This window comes from Quercus robur, chromosome 11 (assembly GCF_932294415.1).
Source record: "Quercus robur chromosome 11, dhQueRobu3.1, whole genome shotgun sequence".
Classification (NCBI taxonomy): Eukaryota; Viridiplantae; Streptophyta; class Magnoliopsida; order Fagales; family Fagaceae; genus Quercus; species Quercus robur.
This window is the reverse complement of record NC_065544.1, coordinates 37,657,995-37,676,645: the sequence shown is the minus strand read 5'-3', so window position 1 is coordinate 37,676,645 and position 18,651 is coordinate 37,657,995. Positions and strand designations below refer to the sequence as shown.

At 40.6% G+C, this 18,651-nt stretch overlaps 2 protein-coding genes across 3 annotated transcripts; both read left to right on the top strand.

Annotated features, from left to right (window-relative positions):
- The first annotated feature begins 638 nt into the window (after nucleotides 1–638).
- On the top strand, nucleotides 639–8,149 carry LOC126706881 (probable E3 ubiquitin ligase SUD1). 2 transcript variants are annotated; one of them, XM_050406455.1, is made up of 9 exons: nucleotides 639–1,073; nucleotides 1,852–2,544; nucleotides 3,843–4,610; nucleotides 4,714–4,925; nucleotides 5,038–5,400; nucleotides 5,751–5,908; nucleotides 6,008–6,171; nucleotides 6,304–6,450; nucleotides 7,394–8,149. In XM_050406455.1, exons 1-9 carry the CDS (start codon nucleotides 759–761, stop codon nucleotides 7,898–7,900), a joined length of 3,327 nt encoding a protein of 1,108 aa, XP_050262412.1. In that variant the 5' UTR covers nucleotides 639–758; the 3' UTR covers nucleotides 7,901–8,149. The 2 variants fall into 2 exon arrangements, with proteins under 2 accessions (XP_050262412.1, XP_050262411.1); XM_050406454.1 differs by having other exon boundaries at nucleotides 5,748–5,908.
- Nucleotides 8,150–14,676: 6,527 nt separating this feature from the next.
- Nucleotides 14,677–15,516, top strand: LOC126704997 (uncharacterized). The gene has a single exon (XM_050403968.1). The coding sequence runs from the start codon at nucleotides 14,677–14,679 to the stop codon at nucleotides 15,514–15,516; it is 840 nt and encodes a 279-aa protein (XP_050259925.1).
- The last annotated feature ends 3,135 nt before the right edge of the window (nucleotides 15,517–18,651 follow it).

The window sequence follows — 18,651 nt, the reverse complement described above, 5'->3', positions numbered from 1 at the left end:
CCTCGGAAGCCCAATTAGGTATAATTCTAAAAAAGAAAAGGAAAAAAAAGCCTAGAAAGCCCAATTTCTTGCAAGATAGAACTTAGGACGTGATGAAAAAGGAATATCGAAAGGGACTTACATGTCATCATTAAACTTTTGGTAAGTACATGAAGATAACTTGCTCTAAGATCATATCCATTTTCCAATCCAAATCTAACCATTAATATAGAGAGATACAAATCTAATCTATAATAATTATCTTTTATAATTAAATCGCACTAATTGATTTTATCTAAGCGTATTCCAATGCAAGTCAATATTATTCACAAGTCACAACCCATGAGAATAGTATATTATATTGATGAGTAAGTTGCTGCTTTGTAGACACCGACAAATAGCAAGTTACCACGTTTTGTGAAAAAAAAAAGGGTTAAAATCATCACAAAAGTGATTGTCCATGAACATTCGAACAACACTGCAACAGACTAATCACCCGCGTCCACGTCATCCGACATACGCGTGGGACGGCAGACGATAACGGTAATTAATCCAAACTCACAGGGATAAAACCGTCATTATGTCACAATCCACCGGGGCAAAATCGGAACACAAATAAAAACTCCCCAATTTCTCCATCTTCTTCTTCAGATAATAGCTTTCCTTTCAGAGAAGAGAAAGCCTTTTTTATATTTTCAAGTACCCAAAACCGAGTTGGGGGCCCGTTTTTGAACTCACTGGGTTAACTCGACTCGACGATCCCGAAAACTCGTCCAAACATGGAGATCGCCCCGGAGGCGGCGCCGAGCATAGACGGCAATAATGAGAATGGCGGCGTTTCTGGCAGCAGCGTGAAAGCGGCGTCGTATTCGGCTTCGAATTCGTCGTTGTTGCCTCGAGGTTTGAAGGGGAGCGTGGAGGCGAGGTATGAGGAAGATGAGGAGGAGGAGGAGGACGTGTGCCGGATCTGCCGGAACCCGGGCGACTCCGATAACCCGCTCCGGTACCCGTGTGCTTGTAGCGGAAGCATCAAGTATGTTCATCAGGATTGCCTTTTGCAGTGGCTCAATCACAGCAACGCTCGCCAGTGCGAGGTTCGTCTTTCTCTCTCTCTCTCTCTCTCTCTGATCGGTTTTGAATTGGTGGTTTGATTGATAGAAATGTTGAAAGATCGATAAGAGAAGGTCTAATTAGGGTTTTAGGGTTTCTTCTGGTATTATTATTTTATATATATATATATATATATATTAAATTTTAATCATTTAATCTTGGGTGAATTTGATAATTTTGTGAATTAGGGTTTTGATTAGGTGATTTGGATAGGTGAAATTGTAATCTTAGGGTAATTTTTGGCGGATGGGGTTGTGTATCTCTGGTTTACTCTCCTGAGGTGGGTCCAAAGGGCCGTGCCTTAGTGAGGTTCTACGTCATAAGCGTTTGCGAATTGTTCTTTATCGAAATTTAGTAGAGCTGAAGAGTAATTTGTTATGTCTTTGTTGTGAAAGAGTCTCTAATGTAGTTAGAGTGTAGCAAGGAAGTATTGGGTATTGTAATTCACACCAATTAGAATAGGATTTTCAATTTTTGAAATGGTTGGAATCTTGTTTTCCTCTAATGGAATATGGATTGTGGAACATTAAAAATGGAATTAGACTTTAGCAACTTTGGGAGTCTAATGTGAAAGAGTCTCTTTCTGCCTCTGCCAGTTTTTAATATGCATAATGTCATTTGTTTTTGGTTTTATCATGAAGATTATAGCTATAAGCCTATAACAATGCTTTTAGGCAAAATACTAAGCATATGGATCCCAAATGATTATGGTTAGCATGGTTTCTAATCCTGTGTATGTGTGTTTTGATTAATGTGTTACAGGTCTGCAAACATGCATTTTCCTTCTCCCCTGTTTATGCCGAGAATGCTCCAACAAGGCTTCCTTTTCAGGAGTTTATTGTTGGGATGGCAATGAAAGCTTGTCATGTTCTGCAATTCTTTTTGCGCCTTAGCTTTGTCCTTTCTGTGTGGCTCCTCATAATACCTTTCATTACCTTCTGGATATGGCGGTTGGCTTTTGTAAGGAGTTTTGGTGAAGCGCAGAGATTATTTCTAAGTCATTTATCCACTACGGTTATCCTTACTGATTGTCTGCATGGGTTCCTACTCTCTGCTAGCATTGTGTTTATTTTTCTGGGTGCCACCTCTTTGAGGGATTACTTCAGGCATTTACGGGAACTTGGAGGTCAGGATGCTGAGAGAGAAGATGACGGGGACAGAAATGGTGCTCGTGCTGCAAGAAGACCTCCTGGACAAGCTAATAGGAATAATGCAGGTGATGGAATTGGTGAAGATGTGGGTGGAGCACAAGGAATTGCAGGAGCCGGTCAATTGATAAGAAGGAATGCAGAAAATGTTGCTGCTCGGTGGGAGATGCAGGCAGCTCGTCTTGAAGCTCATGTTGAACAGATGTTTGATGGTTTGGATGATGCTGATGGTGCAGAGGATGTGCCTTTTGATGAGCTTGTTGGCATGCAGGGCCCTGTTTTTCATTTAGTAGAAAATGCATTCACTGTAAGTTTATTGTTTCTCTTTTGTTCTTCTTCTGATCAATTCTTGTTACAATACCTATTCTGCCATTTAGTTTCCAATCTATCATGCTTTTGCAGCTCACTTACCCTTTGAATTTATTTTTGGCTAATAGTTTTATATGCTGGCAAAGTTTCTTTTTAGTATGTGCTGGCAGTCCTATTAAAGGACTGAGTGCCGTTTTTGTTGGTTAGTGTGAGTTACAATAAGTTTTCTGTTTAATATTCTTTTTAAGAATTAAACATGAAATAAGTAAGCCATTCAATTTGGGAGCTGTGTCTTAATCTTACATGGATCATTGAGAATGTTGTTAGATTTTTGAACTTAATTGGGTAAGGGACTAGGGCTCTTAATCGATCTACCAATGGGGGATTGTAGGTAGTGGTCTGATGGGTTTACAAATTTGTAAGATCGCTCCATGATTGCTAGAATAGACACATCTGTAATTCAATTGAAGTTTCCATTCATTACTGCTCCTTTGGAATGTTATAGAATTCTGCTCACTTTATCACTGCCCTACCCCACCCTGCTTTGCTGCATGGATACAAGTGATACAACAGGGGAAGACGGTTTAATTTGAGACTCTTCTACAATAGACACACACACGCACATGCACATGCCAATGCACATGCACGTGTGCACGCACACACATATGTATGTATTTATATGGATAGGGGGGGTAATGTCTTGCATGTCTAATACCCAACATAACCTGGTAAACACACTGGTATGTTACTATCACTATGTTTGATGCTGCATAACTTGGTAAATGTATCACATAATATATCTATGTGTGGAGTGGCTTTAAATAGGATATAATTACATGAGGAAGTATGCTATGGCTACTGCATTATTTGAGTTTACAATATACAATCATCCCATCATGCAGACCTGTGAGACTGAATCTGTAATATGGTTTCACATGCAATTATATGGTGGTTGATTATATTGGAAAGGAATGGAGAGGAGCAAGCCCCCAGGTTCATAGAAGTGGGATTGCTGCCTTATACATTTACAATTGAGTCATATCTTACACATTAGTTGGAAAGCAGGGAAACTATTAAGTTAGTGGACCCCATACTGCCCTTACATATGAGATCCTATCATATATTCTACCTCTATATATATTGCTTTCATCATTGTATTTGACTGACACAATTATGCTGTGAATTCATATGTTTTAACTTTCTGTGTCTTTTAGTCCATTACCAAAAAAAAAAAACTAAAGTCAATTTTCTCTCCTGTTTTTGGTTGGTTTATGAGTGGTCCTATGCCTTCTGCAGGTTCTGGCAAGCAATATGATATTCCTTGGTGTTGTGATCTTTGTGCCTTTTTCGTTAGGCCGGATAATACTCTATTATGTATCTTGGCTTTTCTCCACCGCTAGTGGTCCAGTTTTGTCAACAGTCATACCACTTACTGACACTGCCCTCTCCTTAGCAAATACTACTTTGAAGAATGCGTTAACTGCTGTTACAAATTTGTCATCTGAAAGCCAAGAAAATGGTCTGGTTGGCCAGGTTGCGGAAATGTTGAAGGGCAACTTTAGTGGTCTAAATGAAGTATCAAACAATATTAGTTCACCACTTTCAGCAGATCTCTTGAAAGGGGCAGCTATTGGAGCATTACGGCTTTCGGATGTTACAACTCTTGCCATTGGATACATGTTTATTTTTTCTCTAGTTTTCTTCTACCTTGCCATTGTTGCGTTTATCCGGTACACTAAGGGTGAGCCTTTGACTTTGGGGAGGTTCTATGGTATTGCTTCTATAGCAGAGACAATTCCATCTCTCTTCAGGCAATTTTTAGCAGCAATGAAGCATTTAATGACCATGATAAAGGTTGCTTTCCTTCTTGTCATTGAACTTGGGGTGTTTCCTTTGATGTGTGGATGGTGGTTAGATGTATGTACTATAAGGATGTTTGGAAAGTCAATGGCTCAAAGAGTTCAATTCTTCTCAGCTTCTCCTTTAGCGAGCTCATTGGTTCATTGGGTTGTAGGAATCGTTTATATGTTGCAAATAAGCATTTTCGTCAGCCTTCTTAGAGGGGTATTCTTCTTGGCCTTCATATCTTATCATTACAATGATTTCTGTACCATTTTTCCTGATATGTTAATGATCTAATGGATTATTATTTGCTTGCTATTGTCAGGTTTTGCGTAATGGAGTGTTGTACTTTCTTCGAGATCCTGCTGATCCAAACTACAATCCTTTCCGTGATTTGATTGATGATCCTGTGCACAAGCATGCTCGCAGGGTTCTGTTATCAGTTGCTGTTTATGGGAGTTTGATTGTGATGCTGGTGTTCTTACCAGTCAAACTTGCTATGCGGATGGCTCCCTCCATTTTTCCACTCGATATATCGTATGTTGGTCCCTAATGTTTCTGTGGCACCTATTGTTAGAAATTAACCAGTACATTTTTCATGTTGATATTGACTGTTAACTTACTTCTGGGTGTCTTTCTTCTATTGCAGGGTGTCTGACCCATTTACTGAAATTCCAGCTGACATGCTACTCTTCCAAATTTGCATCCCATTTGCCATTGAGCATTTTAAATTGCGGACAACAATTAAATCCCTTCTCAGATATTGGTTTACAGCAGTTGGCTGGGCACTTGGTTTAATGGATTTCCTGTTGCCCAGACCTGAGGACAATGCTGGTCAGGAAAATACAAATGGGGACTTAGGAAGGCAAGATAGACCTCAGGCATTACAAATAGGTGGACATGATCAGGCCCTAGTGGCTTTTGCAGGTGCTGATGATCCAAACAGAGGCATTCTTGCATCAGCGAACTCAAATGTTTCAGAGGAAGATGCTGATGAACAATCTGATTCAGAGTAAGTTTTGGGGTACATTGCAACTTTAATTATCACTAGTGGGTCCAAATAATGTCTCAGGAGGAAGTCTGTTGAAAAGTATTAGGCTATTAGCTATGGTGTATTTTCTTTTTAATAATTCCATCTTTTTAGCAAGTTTCTACCTTACTGCCTGAATGCATTACTATAGGTTTGCGTTCTCCCCCGATTCTTCAAATTATGGAGTCGACACCTGGACTTAGTTTCTTCTTTGCATTTTTACTTATTAAAAAGAAAAAGTTACTTCTTTGTATTTGAATTATGTGTTTTTGTTATTGGTTATAGACTGTTCTAGCTACCATCTAACATTTGCTCAAATTGTCTTTTAGCAGGTATGGCTTTGTACTTCGCATTGTCTTGTTGTTGGTGGTGGCTTGGATTACTCTGCTTATCTTCAACTCTACCTTGATAGTTGTACCAATCTCAATTGGAAGGGCAATCTTCAATGTTATTCCTCTTCTCCCAATAACTCATGGCATCAAGTGCAATGGTATAATGGTTTGACTGATTTCTTTTTTTTTCTACTGATTGTTCTTCATATTCTGGGATGAGAATGTTAATTTGTTGTCATTTTCTTTCTTTTTCTTAGATCTATATGCTTTCATCATTGGAAGTTACTTAATTTGGACTGCCGTAGCTGGTGCGAGATACTGCATTGAGCATATTAGAACAAAGAGGGCTAAAGTCTTGTTGGGCCAAATTTGGAAATGGTGTGGCATCGTTACTAAGAGTTGTGCGCTTTTGTCAATATGGGTAAGAATCATCTAGGTTTATTTTGCTAAAGTTGGGTTTTTTTTTTTTTTTTTTTTTTTTTTTTTTTTTTTTTTTTTTTTTTTCAGTTCTGATTAACTATATGCTTAAAATGCTCTGATGCTTGTGTTCCAGATTTTTGTAATCCCAGTATTGATTGGGCTGCTATTTGAGCTTTTGGTGATTGTGCCAATGCGGGTGCCTGTGGATGAAAGTCCAGTTTTTCTCCTGTATCAGGACTGGGCATTGGGGCTCATTTTTCTTAAGATCTGGACTAGACTGGTAAGTCTTGTATCACGTTATGTGCATTTCAACTTGGTATCATCAAGATAAATGAATTACTTTACTAAATAAATTGATGGCCTTGCTATGGAATCTGTTTGCAAGTTCTTCCACTCCTTGAAGTATGCTGCCAGTAATCAAGCGAATGTAACTTTTTACTGGACTAATCAGCAAAAAAAAAAAAAAAAAAAAAAAAAAAAAAAAAAAATTACTGGACTTCTAAATTGCTTTTAAACTGGGAATGCAGTCAAAGGGAAATTTTGTAATATGTTAAAGCCATCAACTTTTCTAGACCTGGTATTAGACTGATGCTAAGTTTTTGGTTAGCAGTTCTATTTAGAAAGATCTGAGCGAGAGGTGTTAAATCATGGTCTTCCAAATTTTCAGTGCTTGGAGTGATTTCAAACATTTTTTTAACTTTTCAAAATTTCTATTACATATTTTAAAGGGAGCTTGTTTATATGGACAATCTTATAAATATCATTTTCATGGCAATTTGGATTGTCTACTGAAGCAAAATATTTGGGTATTGGTGCATTCTGGTATAAAATTAAAATCTCATTTCAATTAGGGCATACCAAATTTTCCAAAATAACCTTTAGTTTGAAAAACAAATTAGAAATAGTTTTACAATTGGTATTGGTCTGAAATTGTACAACTGGTCGAAAAACCTGAAAGTTTTCTGAAATGGCTGAAACACTGAAATTTCTAGTGAGACATGGTTTGGTATACAGTAAACTATATTTTGTCTGAAACAGTTTGGTATTTTTAACTTAGTGAAGGAGTGATTAGTACCACCTTCCAATACTACCCCCCCCAAAACAAAAAAAAAAAGTGGGCAAGAGTTGCATTTATATCTTGAATGGGTGGACCGGGAAGTTGCTTTATTTAACAGTTGACTTAGTTTTTTTTTTCCTTGGGTGTTTGTATGGTGCTTGAACAGGTTATGTTGGATCATATGATGCCATTGGTGGATGAAAGTTGGCGAACTAAATTTGAGAGGGTGAGAGAAGATGGTTTCTCCAGGCTACAAGGTCTTTGGGTTTTGCGTGAGATTGTCTTCCCAATAATAATGAAGCTTTTGACAGCCTTATGTGTACCTTATGTTTTAGCCAGAGGGGTTTTTCCTGTGCTTGGATATCCATTAATAGTAAACTCAGCAGTCTATCGGTTTGCCTGGCTGGGATGTCTCTGCATCAGTGTGTTGTGCTTCTGTGCCAAGAGATTCCATGTCTGGTTCACAAACCTTCACAATTCCATACGTGATGATCGCTATCTGATTGGCCGTAGGCTTCATAACTTTGGGGAAGACATCGTAGTGAGGCAAAATGAGGTAGGGACTTCTGATGAAATGCAAGATTCTAATCTGCGGGGCACTGGTTTAATTCAACACGACCGAGAAGTCGATGTGGGGTTGCGGCTGAGGCGTGCTATCCAACATGATGTTTAACAAATAGGGCATGTATTTGGTCAGTTTTGACATTTGTTGAGGCTTTTATGAAGCATCAGACTTGTACACCACTATGTTGACGGATGCATGCACCTTTCTATAGGTGTTGGAAATGCATTGTCAAGTTTAGGTTTATTGTTTCTTTTACCAAAAGAAAAATGTCTAGGGCTATTGTTTGGCTTGTGTATATGTTACTTGTTAACTTAGTTATTTGTAGGAAACAAATAAAATATAGTTTGTTCATAAAAATTTGCATTATTTTCATGTATATTTACCTTTCTATGTACATTTTTATGGACATACATGCCTATATGTGTGTTCATAGCTTAGTCTGGCCAGCTGATGTGCCTTGTAAACAATTGAAAGCATGTGGGTTGTTTTGTTTTTAAAGGAATAGAACAATTTCTTCTAAAGGCAAGCATATATTTTATCATTAGTGCATATGGACTAAAAAAGTATCAGGGCTAGAACAAATTCTTCTTAAAGAAACTGTGAATTCTGGTGATAACGATATAGTAAATATCATTCGAGTTGGGGAGTTTATTGTGTTGTTTTGTCTTTCTGGAGAAGAGATGCTCCCCAGTTTCCTTTCCAAACTCGATCTTTTGAGAATTTAAATGATAGGCTAAGAATGACTTTCTCACCAATGGGATGAGCTAGTTTTACTCCAATGAAAAATAAGGCTGAAACGTAAAGAACCAAGTCCTCTGAGCCCGTTTATCAAAAAAAAAAGAAAAAGTCCTCTGAGCCCATCTGAGGTTTTACTAATTAAAGTACTCAAGATATTGTACTGTATATTCTCTCACTCTTTCTTGATAATTGTTACAAAGTGGTGGAGGGAGATCTGGTTTTGAGAGTTCAATTTGGAATAATGAAATGGTTATAAGAAAAACAATAATATGCAACAGTATCTTTTATGCAGTCAACACATTTATTGCTACTTTAATCGGTAGATATATTCTTTTTTATTTTCACAGGTAAATAGCTGCACATTTTATTCATAACTCTTATTTATTTTTTATTTGCTAATTAAATATTTTCTTATTGTCAAGAGTTTTGTAACTTAATTGTTTGATAATGACGCCTTGACATTCGAGTATCTCTTTCAACTATCAAATTATAAAATAAAATAATAAATTAAAAATACTCTATTATTCTAAATTATTGGCCATTTATTCCATTTTAAGATGTTTTAAAATATTAAATATAATCATTTTTGTTGAAATAGGAAAATGTATCGTCCTTTGGAACTAGAAGGGGCCACATGGTTCTTTTTTGAAGGAGAAGAAGAAAAAAACCCCCAAAGGTGGAGTCAGCTAGATTGTGATGGTTTCTTGGTTGAGTGGTTTTGTACAGAAGTGGTTCACTAGAATTAGTGATCGCCTTTGGCAAAGAAACATGAGGAAAACGATGGGAAAAGTTCTTCTCTTTAAGAAGTGCAAGAGAGGAGACTTCTAATTCCTTTGCAAATTGCAATACCAAGATACGGGACTAGGGGTGAAACTGAAAAGGTTTAGCATGTAGCACCAAAAATGTCAGAAGGGATAATAGCTATGATAAGAACGTAAACATAGGAAAACTAGAGCTACTAGATTATAAGCAATAACTGTACAGTTGTACTATCATGGAGAAGGGACAATACAGTTTAAGTAATTCTATGTTAAAACCTAAAAGTGCCATAGATATTACTCTTTGAACCATTTCTTAAGTTAGTTTTGTTCCTCTGCTTTTTTAATTTGTTGTATTTTCTTTTTCTTTTTCTTTTTTTTTTCTTTTTTTTGGCTACAATCATTCCACCACTAATGCATTGGATTCCATCAGAACTTTGCAATTAGGCATGCTTGGATAGGAGTAGTATTGGAACAGGTGACCTTTGGGAAGTCCTTGTGTTGCAACTACTTTTATTTTGGCTCTTCCTTTTGTATACTTCCCATGTACTAGGGTTGTCCTCTTTTTGTGTTTTTAATGAAAGTAATTTACTTAAAACGAAAACTGAATTGTGACTTGGAATGGATATGTGAAGGAAAATGAGAGAATAGGAGATGGTGTTCCAATAGATTTAGGTTATTTTATGCTTCATTGTGTTTTTCAACAATAGACATAAAGGTGGATAACAGATGCATAGATGAGTTGATCTTAGGTGGATAAAATAATACTTTTCATACTTCAAGTAAGCAATGAACTACAATTTTGTTAAGTGTAATTATCACTAAAAAAAAATTCTTGAGCATTCTCTCTCTCTCTCTCTCTCTCTCTCTCATGATTTACCTTAAGTCTCCTAAACAACAATGAAAACTAAGGTATACGAAAAGGTGACCTCCTCGCTAAAATTATGATCACAACTTAATGTTGTGCATGATGCATATGAAATAATCGAATGTAAAGTGATTGCCTGCATCGACAAGGAAGGTAAACATAATAAAGACAACAAACAGAAAAGCATATTTAGGAGTTTGAGCCATATTTTTCTCAATTATGATAACTAAGATTCACATATAGAGGAATTTATACCAAAAGTTGCTACATTTTTATATTGTTTTCTTCTACTTCTTCTTTTCAAATCATTTCAATTTTATATTTAGTTTTATAATACAACTTTTGAGAAGTATGAACCAATGTTATTTTCTTAATAAATTGGCTTATGAAGAAGTAGGAGAGGCCAGAGACTCTTAGAAATTGATTAGAAGGGATAGTTATTAATGTCATCACTTATACAACCATTAATTTCATTTTCCTTGTAGGAAACCAAGATGCTTCGGCCAACACTAAAGATTAATGGATCTTATACTTATCATGTCCCTTTCTTTGAAGATTACTTTATTACTTTCTTTTTTTAGGAATGTATGAAAATCTTCTTCTTTTATTACTCAAGGTCTTCAAAAGCCAAGTCTGGTATGATGTAGAATTTTTGGTTATGAAAAAAATAGCAAAAAACTTATACAATGCATGGGAATGATAAACAAAATATGATCTTTATTATATATGAGTATATGACTATAGAATTTGATAGTTATGGTAGTTATTAATAAGCACTTTTATATTTGTTTATATATATATATATATATATATATATGAGATGAGTTCAAATTACACTTGATGTAAATTTAAAAAAGTTACACCATTGATTTTTATTAGATATAAGGTGAAAAAACAATAATAATCATATCATTTATTATCCTAAAAATTAGTGATTAAATGCATTAATTCTCTCAAGTATTTTTAAAAAGTAATACTAATAAATAAATAAATAAACCTCTCCAATATCTTTTTCTTCATCTCTCTTTTAATTTTTTTGAATCTTTATCTTGTAAGCTGCTTCCATCAACTCTGACTTGCTTGACAAATTTTGGGACCGTGAAAAGGGGGTAAGCAGTGGTGGCAATTGCACCAATGGTGAGAAAGTAGGGAGGGAAGTTTTTGTTGATGCCTAGGCGGAGCAAGCCAAGAGAGATAAGTTCTGGAACAAGAATTAACAATGGAGAGATTGGGGTCTTTTTGTAGTTGGTACTAGTCGTGTTGCACAAAGGAAAAAAAGGAAAGTTAAGGATAGAAAAATTGAAAAAATTACAAGAAGCAAAACATTACCAAACTAACAACCTCCACTATTAGTTTCACATTCTGCAATTGTCATGCTTCAATTGTATTTTCAAATTAACCTCAAAAGCATTATCCTCAACAGTTTCATTCAAGGTACTAACAGTAGCATTTTCAAATTGGCTCCATATCTTAGCATCGACTATAAGGCCATAAAACTGCTATTGGTTTCATCAAAAGACCATAAAACTGCTATTCGCATATTCGTATCGTGCTCTCAAGGTTGTGGGCCTTCAACGAAGAAAGGCCTGAGGAAAGGTACCAGTTGCTATTCATTATTATTGTCATTAATTTTTTATTTTTAGAGAGAGAGAGACGTTGGAGGTAGGAAGCCATTTGTGCTTATGAGAGAGAGATGAAGATTCAGGAAGAGAGAGAGAGAGATATGATGTGAGAGATTTTTATTTTTTATATTATTATTTAAGATAAAAGCCAGAGAATAAATGCAATTTATTACGGATTTCTAGGAGTAATAATGATTTGAGATGAGTTTTTTTTTCTACTTTTTGGATATAATAAAAATCAATGGTGTAGGTAAGGTATAATTCTTTTTAAGTTACACTAGGTGCAACTTAAATCTATCTCTTTCTTTCTTCAATTGTGAGGAAGTTAGATTTCTAATTGTTCTAGAAATTATAAGAGAAGAAAAATTAACTTAAGATGTATGTTTATCCAAAAAAGAAATGTCATATAGTCATTGAAGGTAATGTAAAAATAAAAAATAAATAAAAAGAAAAGAAAGAAAGAAAGTAAACGTGAATGGCAATAAAGAAATTGAATAGACATATTTTTGATAGACATATTTTTTGTAAGTTATAATCAGCTTAGAAGTTTAAAGTTATCCAAAGGAGGAGAAGTTAAACTCAACATAACTTTATCCAAAAAAGTGATAAAGTTGATAATGACAAAATTATATCTAAAAATTTCTACAAGTGCAGTATGTTGCTTTTTTTTTTTTTTTTTAATTAAGATTTTTTAATAAAGGATTAGATGAAGAATTTGGATTGTAATCAAAATAAGATTTTTATCAACTTAGAAATTATAGAAGAAGAAAAATTATATCTATTTTTCTTAAAATCTTAAAAAAAAAAAAAAAAAATTGAACTTTGATGAAGCCACTTGGCACCTAATCCAAAAAAATTTAGATAAAAAGGCTCATGTATATCAATTAATGTAGGCCTTATGTATATCAATTAATGAGAACTCTATATCTATATTAACGTTAATCATATTGTGGTGGGTAAAGTCTGTCAGTTGATGTTGGGCCATAACTCCTGTACCAAGCCCAGCCGCGATAAAGAAGAAAAGGCATGGGCGTAGGATACCCCGTCCCAATCGTGATGGGCCGGGCCTGCTAAGGGGCATCCGAGGAGGAACACCTCCTCGGACTCACCAAGTACGCATCCAGTTTGCACCCCATACTTAGCGAAAGATCGCCCAATACACGGAAACAATGCGTGACACTCAGGAAGGAGGAGGGGACAATCACAACTGCCGCATTAAATGCCAGGGAACTACTTTTCCAGCCGCATTAATGTAGAAGGGACAGGAACGCAGAATGACCTTGGCCAGTGCAACTCACAGAAAGGAGGGAGGATGACCTATGGAACAGGCACTCGAGTGGAGGATCGGATGACTGACAAGTGTAGGGACATGATCTCAGGAAGGGTGCTATATAAGGAAAGGAGATCCCCATGGAAAAGGGATCGCATGGCAGATAGAAGAAAGGATAAAGAAGGAGAAAAGAGAGAAGTAACAAGAACAGTCTCAGGGACTTTTACTCCAAAAGCTCGAAGGAATATCCCCACGTCCAACTAGGTTGCATGGCTTGGTCGTAACTCCATTTCTCCTGTCAAAGACCTAGTTCTATAACCTGCTCTCTACAAATTCATTGTTGAGGAACTTTTGGGCCAGGATCTCCCACCTGTTGGGTCTGAGCCCCAAATTCGTCACCCTACAATTGGCGCCGTCTGTGGGAAGAACTTGTGTCTCGACAAGTGAAACAGCAAGAGATGGAAGGATCAGGTCCGCGCCAAACCGGACGTACTGAATCTCAACGACAGGACAACTTTGTAAACCTTGAACGAGCAAAAGACCAAAATGATCAACGAGAGGGCAGTGTGAACACCGCTCACACGAGTAAAAGTCGCTCGAAAGGGAAAGACCATGCATCCCGCCAGCACAACGAGCAGAAGGCCCTGCAGCAAGAGATTGAGGATTTGAAGAAAAGGCTGCGGCGAGCCCAACAAAAACGTCCTTTGCCCATTTCGGATACTAGCAGTGGTGAGGATGATGAATACAGACGAAGGAGGAGGACCCCCCCGAGCGAGACGTTCTCCTATGAGGAAGAGAGGCCTCACAAACGCGGCCGCAAAAGCCCACCTTACCAAGGCTTAGTCAATGACGCCATGAGCAAGGCCCTGGATCGAATCTCCCAGTCGCCATTTACCCGTAGGATAGAGCGGGCGGTGCTCCCTCGGCGATTTAATCAGCCAACGTTTAGCCTGTACAATGGTCGAACTGACCCAGTGGAGCACGTGAGCCAGTTCAACCAGAGGATGGCCGTTCACTCCAGGGACGAGGCGTTAATGTGTAAAGTGTTCCCCTCCAGCCTGGGGCCCCTGGCCATGAGATGGTTTGATGCCCTCCCACCAAACTCTATAGACTCCTTCAAACAATTGACGCAGGCCTTTGGCTCCCGCTTCATCACCAGTACTAGAGTCCCTCGGCCCCTCGATTCCCTTTTATCTCTGTCCATGCGAGAAGGAGAGACGTTAAAGGCCTACTCGTACAGATACTGGGAGGTGCACAACGAGGTAGAGGGGAGTCACGATGACGTCGCCATCAGTGCCTTTAAAAGGGGCTTGCCGACAGAGCATGGCTTGAGAAAATCTCTCACAGGGAAGCCAGCAACCAGCGTGCGGCAACTTATGGACAGGATAGACAAGTATAAGAGGGTCGAGGAGGACCAGCAAACCGGGAAGGGAAAGGCGAAGTTTGTCCCCCAGGAGAGAAGGGACTTCAGGTCGGACCGCTTCAGTAACAGCAATAAGCCGAGAAGAGATTATGCAGAACAGTCGGGATCTACAGGGGCTCAGGTAGTCCACGCTGTGTTCCGAGAGCCATTACACGTGATCATGGGAAAAATAAAGCACGAACCCTATTTTCAATGGCCAAATAGGATGGCAGGTGACCCCTCAAAACGCAATCAGAACCTATATTGTGCGTATCACCAAGAGCCCGGCCATGTCACAGACGAATGTAGGAATCTGAAGAACTATGTGGATCGACTCGTCCGAGAAGGAAAGCTAGGGCATCTGTTGCAACGTCCTGAGCAGTCAAATGTCGATACCAGGCAAAGCACCTTGAGGCCACCCATCGGCACGATAAATGTCATTCTTGCCGCACCTGGGAGAACCGGCTCCGGCCCATTCAGAGTAATGTCAGTAGGTAGGTTCCCGACAGAGTCAGGCGAAAAGGAATCCAAGAGGGCTAGAGGGAGAGTGCCATTAATTGGATTCACGGAAGAGGACAAAGAGGGAACTATTCAGCCCCATGACGACGCCCTAGTCGTGACACTCAGAATAGGAGGTTATGACGTGAGGAGGGTGTTAGTTGATCAGGGCAGCGCCGTGGAGGTGATGTACCCGGACCTATATAAAGGGCTGAATTTAAAGCAGGAGGACCTGTCGCCATACAACACTCCTCTGCTTAGCTTTGAGGGAAAAATCGTCATCCCTAAGGGCATGATCAGATTGCCTGTGCAAACAGACATAGAAATAGTGGAAGTGGATTTCATTGTGGTGGACGCATACTCACCCTACACGGCTATTGTGGCACGGCCATGGCTTCATACGCTAGGGGCTGTGTCATCTACCCTGCACCAGAAGGTGAAGTATCCCTCAGAGGGCCGAATCAAAGAGATAGTGGGGGATCAAGGAATGGCCAGGCATTGCATGGTATCGGCCATTGCTCGACGATTAAGCGACGCGCCTTCCACTTCAACCGGGAATACCTTATAGCAATCAAAAGCCCCGGTCCGAGTTGCAGGTAATGAAGGACCGGACCTGGAGGTGAGTTGTGAAGAGCTAGAGAAAGTGCTCGTCGGATCAGACCCCGAAAGGTTTTTCCAGATTGGCTCGGAGCTACCAGCACAGGAGAAGTCGGCGCTAATTGATTTTCTGCGTCGAAATGAGGATGTATTCGCTTGGGATCCTTATGAAGCCCCTGGGGTTGACTCAGACCTAATACGCCATCACCTTAACGTTAACCCAGCTATTACCCCAAAGAAGCAGCCCCCTTGGCGCCCGTCAAGGGAGCATGCAGACGCTGTGAGGGAAGAAGTGGCGAAATTGAAAAGAGCTGGGGCTATCAAGGAAGTTTTCTACCCTGAATGGTTGGCGAACACAGTAGTGGTGAAGAAGAAGAGCGGGAAATGGCGAGTCTGTGTGGACTTCACGGACTTAAATAAGGCTTGCCCGAAGGATCCTTTCCCAATGCCGCGAATAGACCGACTGGTCGACGCAACCGTCGGGCATCCCCGAATGAGTTTTTTGGACGCTTTCCAGGGCTACCATCAGATATCCTTGGCCACGGAAGACCAGGAAAAAACTGCCTTTGTCACCCCAATTGGCAACTATCATTACAAGGTGATGCCTTTTGGCCTGAAGAATGCCGGTTCGACCTATCAAAGGATGATGACTAGGATGTTTGAACAACAGATGGGAAAAACTGTCGAGGTGTATATAGATGATATGGTAGTAAAGAGCAAATTGGAGACTGACCACATCAGGGACCTTGACGAGGTGTTTCACATCCTGAGAAGGTACAGGCTGCGACTAAACGCATCCAAGTGTTCATTTGGAGTGGGATCGGGAAAATTCCTTGGCTACATGGTAACCCATCGAGGGATCGAAGTTAACCCTGACCAAATAAGGGCCATTCATAGTATGCAACCGCCTCAGAATCCCAAAGAAGTCCAGAAGCTTACCGGCATGATAGCAGCTTTGAACCGTTTCATCTCCCGCTCGGCGGATCGATGCCGACCTTTTTTCCTCTTATTGCACAAGTGGAAGGGTTTCGAGTGGACTGAGGAGTGTGACGTGGCTTTCCAACAGCTCAAGGAATACCTCGCCCGACCTCCGATAATGTCCAGCCCCGAGGCCGACGAGGTACTCTATGCATACATCGCAGTAGCCGATCATGCAGTCAGCCTAGTACTGATCCGAGAGGACAACGGCACGCAACGGCCCGTGTACTACGTAAACAAGTCGCTACAGGAGGCAGAGACCCGGTATCTCCCCCTCGAAAAGGCAATATTGGCTGTCGTGCAAGCTACAAAGAAGCTTCCCCACTATTTTCAGGCGCATACAGTTGTTGTGCTAACCCAACTTCCATTGAAATCAGTCCTCCGCAACGCCGACTACACTGGGAGAATCGCTAAGTGGGGAACCATCTTAAGCGCCTTTGACATCAGATATATGCCGCGCACCGCCATAAAAGGTCAAGTCCTCGCTGATCTGATAGCTGAATTTGCGGAACCAACCGTGGAAGGGATGGACGTGTCAGGGTCACCGAATAATGATAGGAGACTGGTCAGCGCGATTTCTGTGCGAGAGCACGATGAGTGGAGAGCATACATTGATGGTGCAGCGAACCAAAAGGGATCTGGAGTGGGGCTCGTTCTAATCTCTCCCGAAGGTATAACCCTGGAGAAGTCGTTGAGACTGGGATTCCCAGCAACGAATAACGAAGCTGAGTATGAAGCACTGCTAGAAGGGATGTCGATGATCCGAAGGCTGGGGGGGAAACGCGCGAGCATATTCTCGGATTCGAGACTCGTAGTGGGGCAAGTAAGCGGGGAATTGGAGGCGAGAGACGAAAGAATGCAACGGTATCTTGCCCAAGCTAAACGCCTACGCACCCACTTCGATGACTTCCGTTTGATGCATATACCCAGAAGCGGGAATACTCACGCCGATTCTTTGGCAACACTGGCCACATCCTCGGCCCAGCCCCTTCCGCGGGTTATCTTGGTCGAGGACCTCTGCCGCCCCACGGAAGAGGAGGCTAAAGGTATTCGGATACACAATGTTGGCGGGGGGCCAAGCTGGATGGACCCTCTTGTACAGTTCTTGAAGAATGATTCCTTACCAAACGACAAAGTCGAGGCCGACAAAATCCGGAGGAGAGCTTCTCGATTCTGGTTGTCCGAGGACTCCAAGCTCTACAGACGTTCATTCTCGGGGCCATACTTGGTGTGTGTACACCCAGGCGCAACTGAACTCATTCTGGAGGAATTGCATGAGGGGATTTGTGGGAGCCACACGGGGGGCCGGTCCCTCTCCCACAGGGCTATGACGCTGGGTTACTGGTGGCCAAGCATGCATAAGGAAGCTCTGGAATATGTGAAGAAGTGTGACCAATGCCAACGGTTCGCTCCGAATATACATCAGCCCGGGGGGGTGCTTAACCCATTGTCCAGCCCTTGGCCATTTGCACAATGGGGCCTAGACATACTAGGTCCGTTCCCCAAAGCTGCGGGGAACAAGAAGTTTCTTCTCGTCGGCACCGATTACTTTACGAAGTGGGTTGAGGCTGAGGCGCTGGCAAACATTAGGGACGTTGATGTCAAGAAGTTTATCTGGAAAAACATTGTCACCCGATTCGGCACCCCACACACCCTAATCTCGGACAATGGACTACAATTTGATAGCAAGGCCTTCAGGGAATATTGCAGTGAATTAGGGATTGTCAACAGGTACTCTACACCAGCCTACCCTCAGGGTAACGGACAAGCCGAGGCAGTTAACAAAACCATAGTGAATGGGCTGAAGAAGAGGTTAGACGACGCGAAAGGGAGGTGGGTTGAAGAGGTCGCCCATGTTTTGTGGACGTATCGCACCACGCCCCGCCGATCCACGGGAGAAACCCCCTTTTCATTAACCTACGGGTCCGAGGCCGTCATCCCATTAGAGATAAACTTTCCCTCCCAGAGGACTGCTACATTCGACCCCATCGTTAACAACGGGCTTCTAGAGAAAAGCTTGGACCTCCTTGAAGAGAGAAGGGATTGCGCGATGGTGCATCTAGCTCAGTACCAGCAAAAGCTCAAGCGGGGCTATGACGCAAAGGTGAAGTCAAGGCCGTTGACGCCT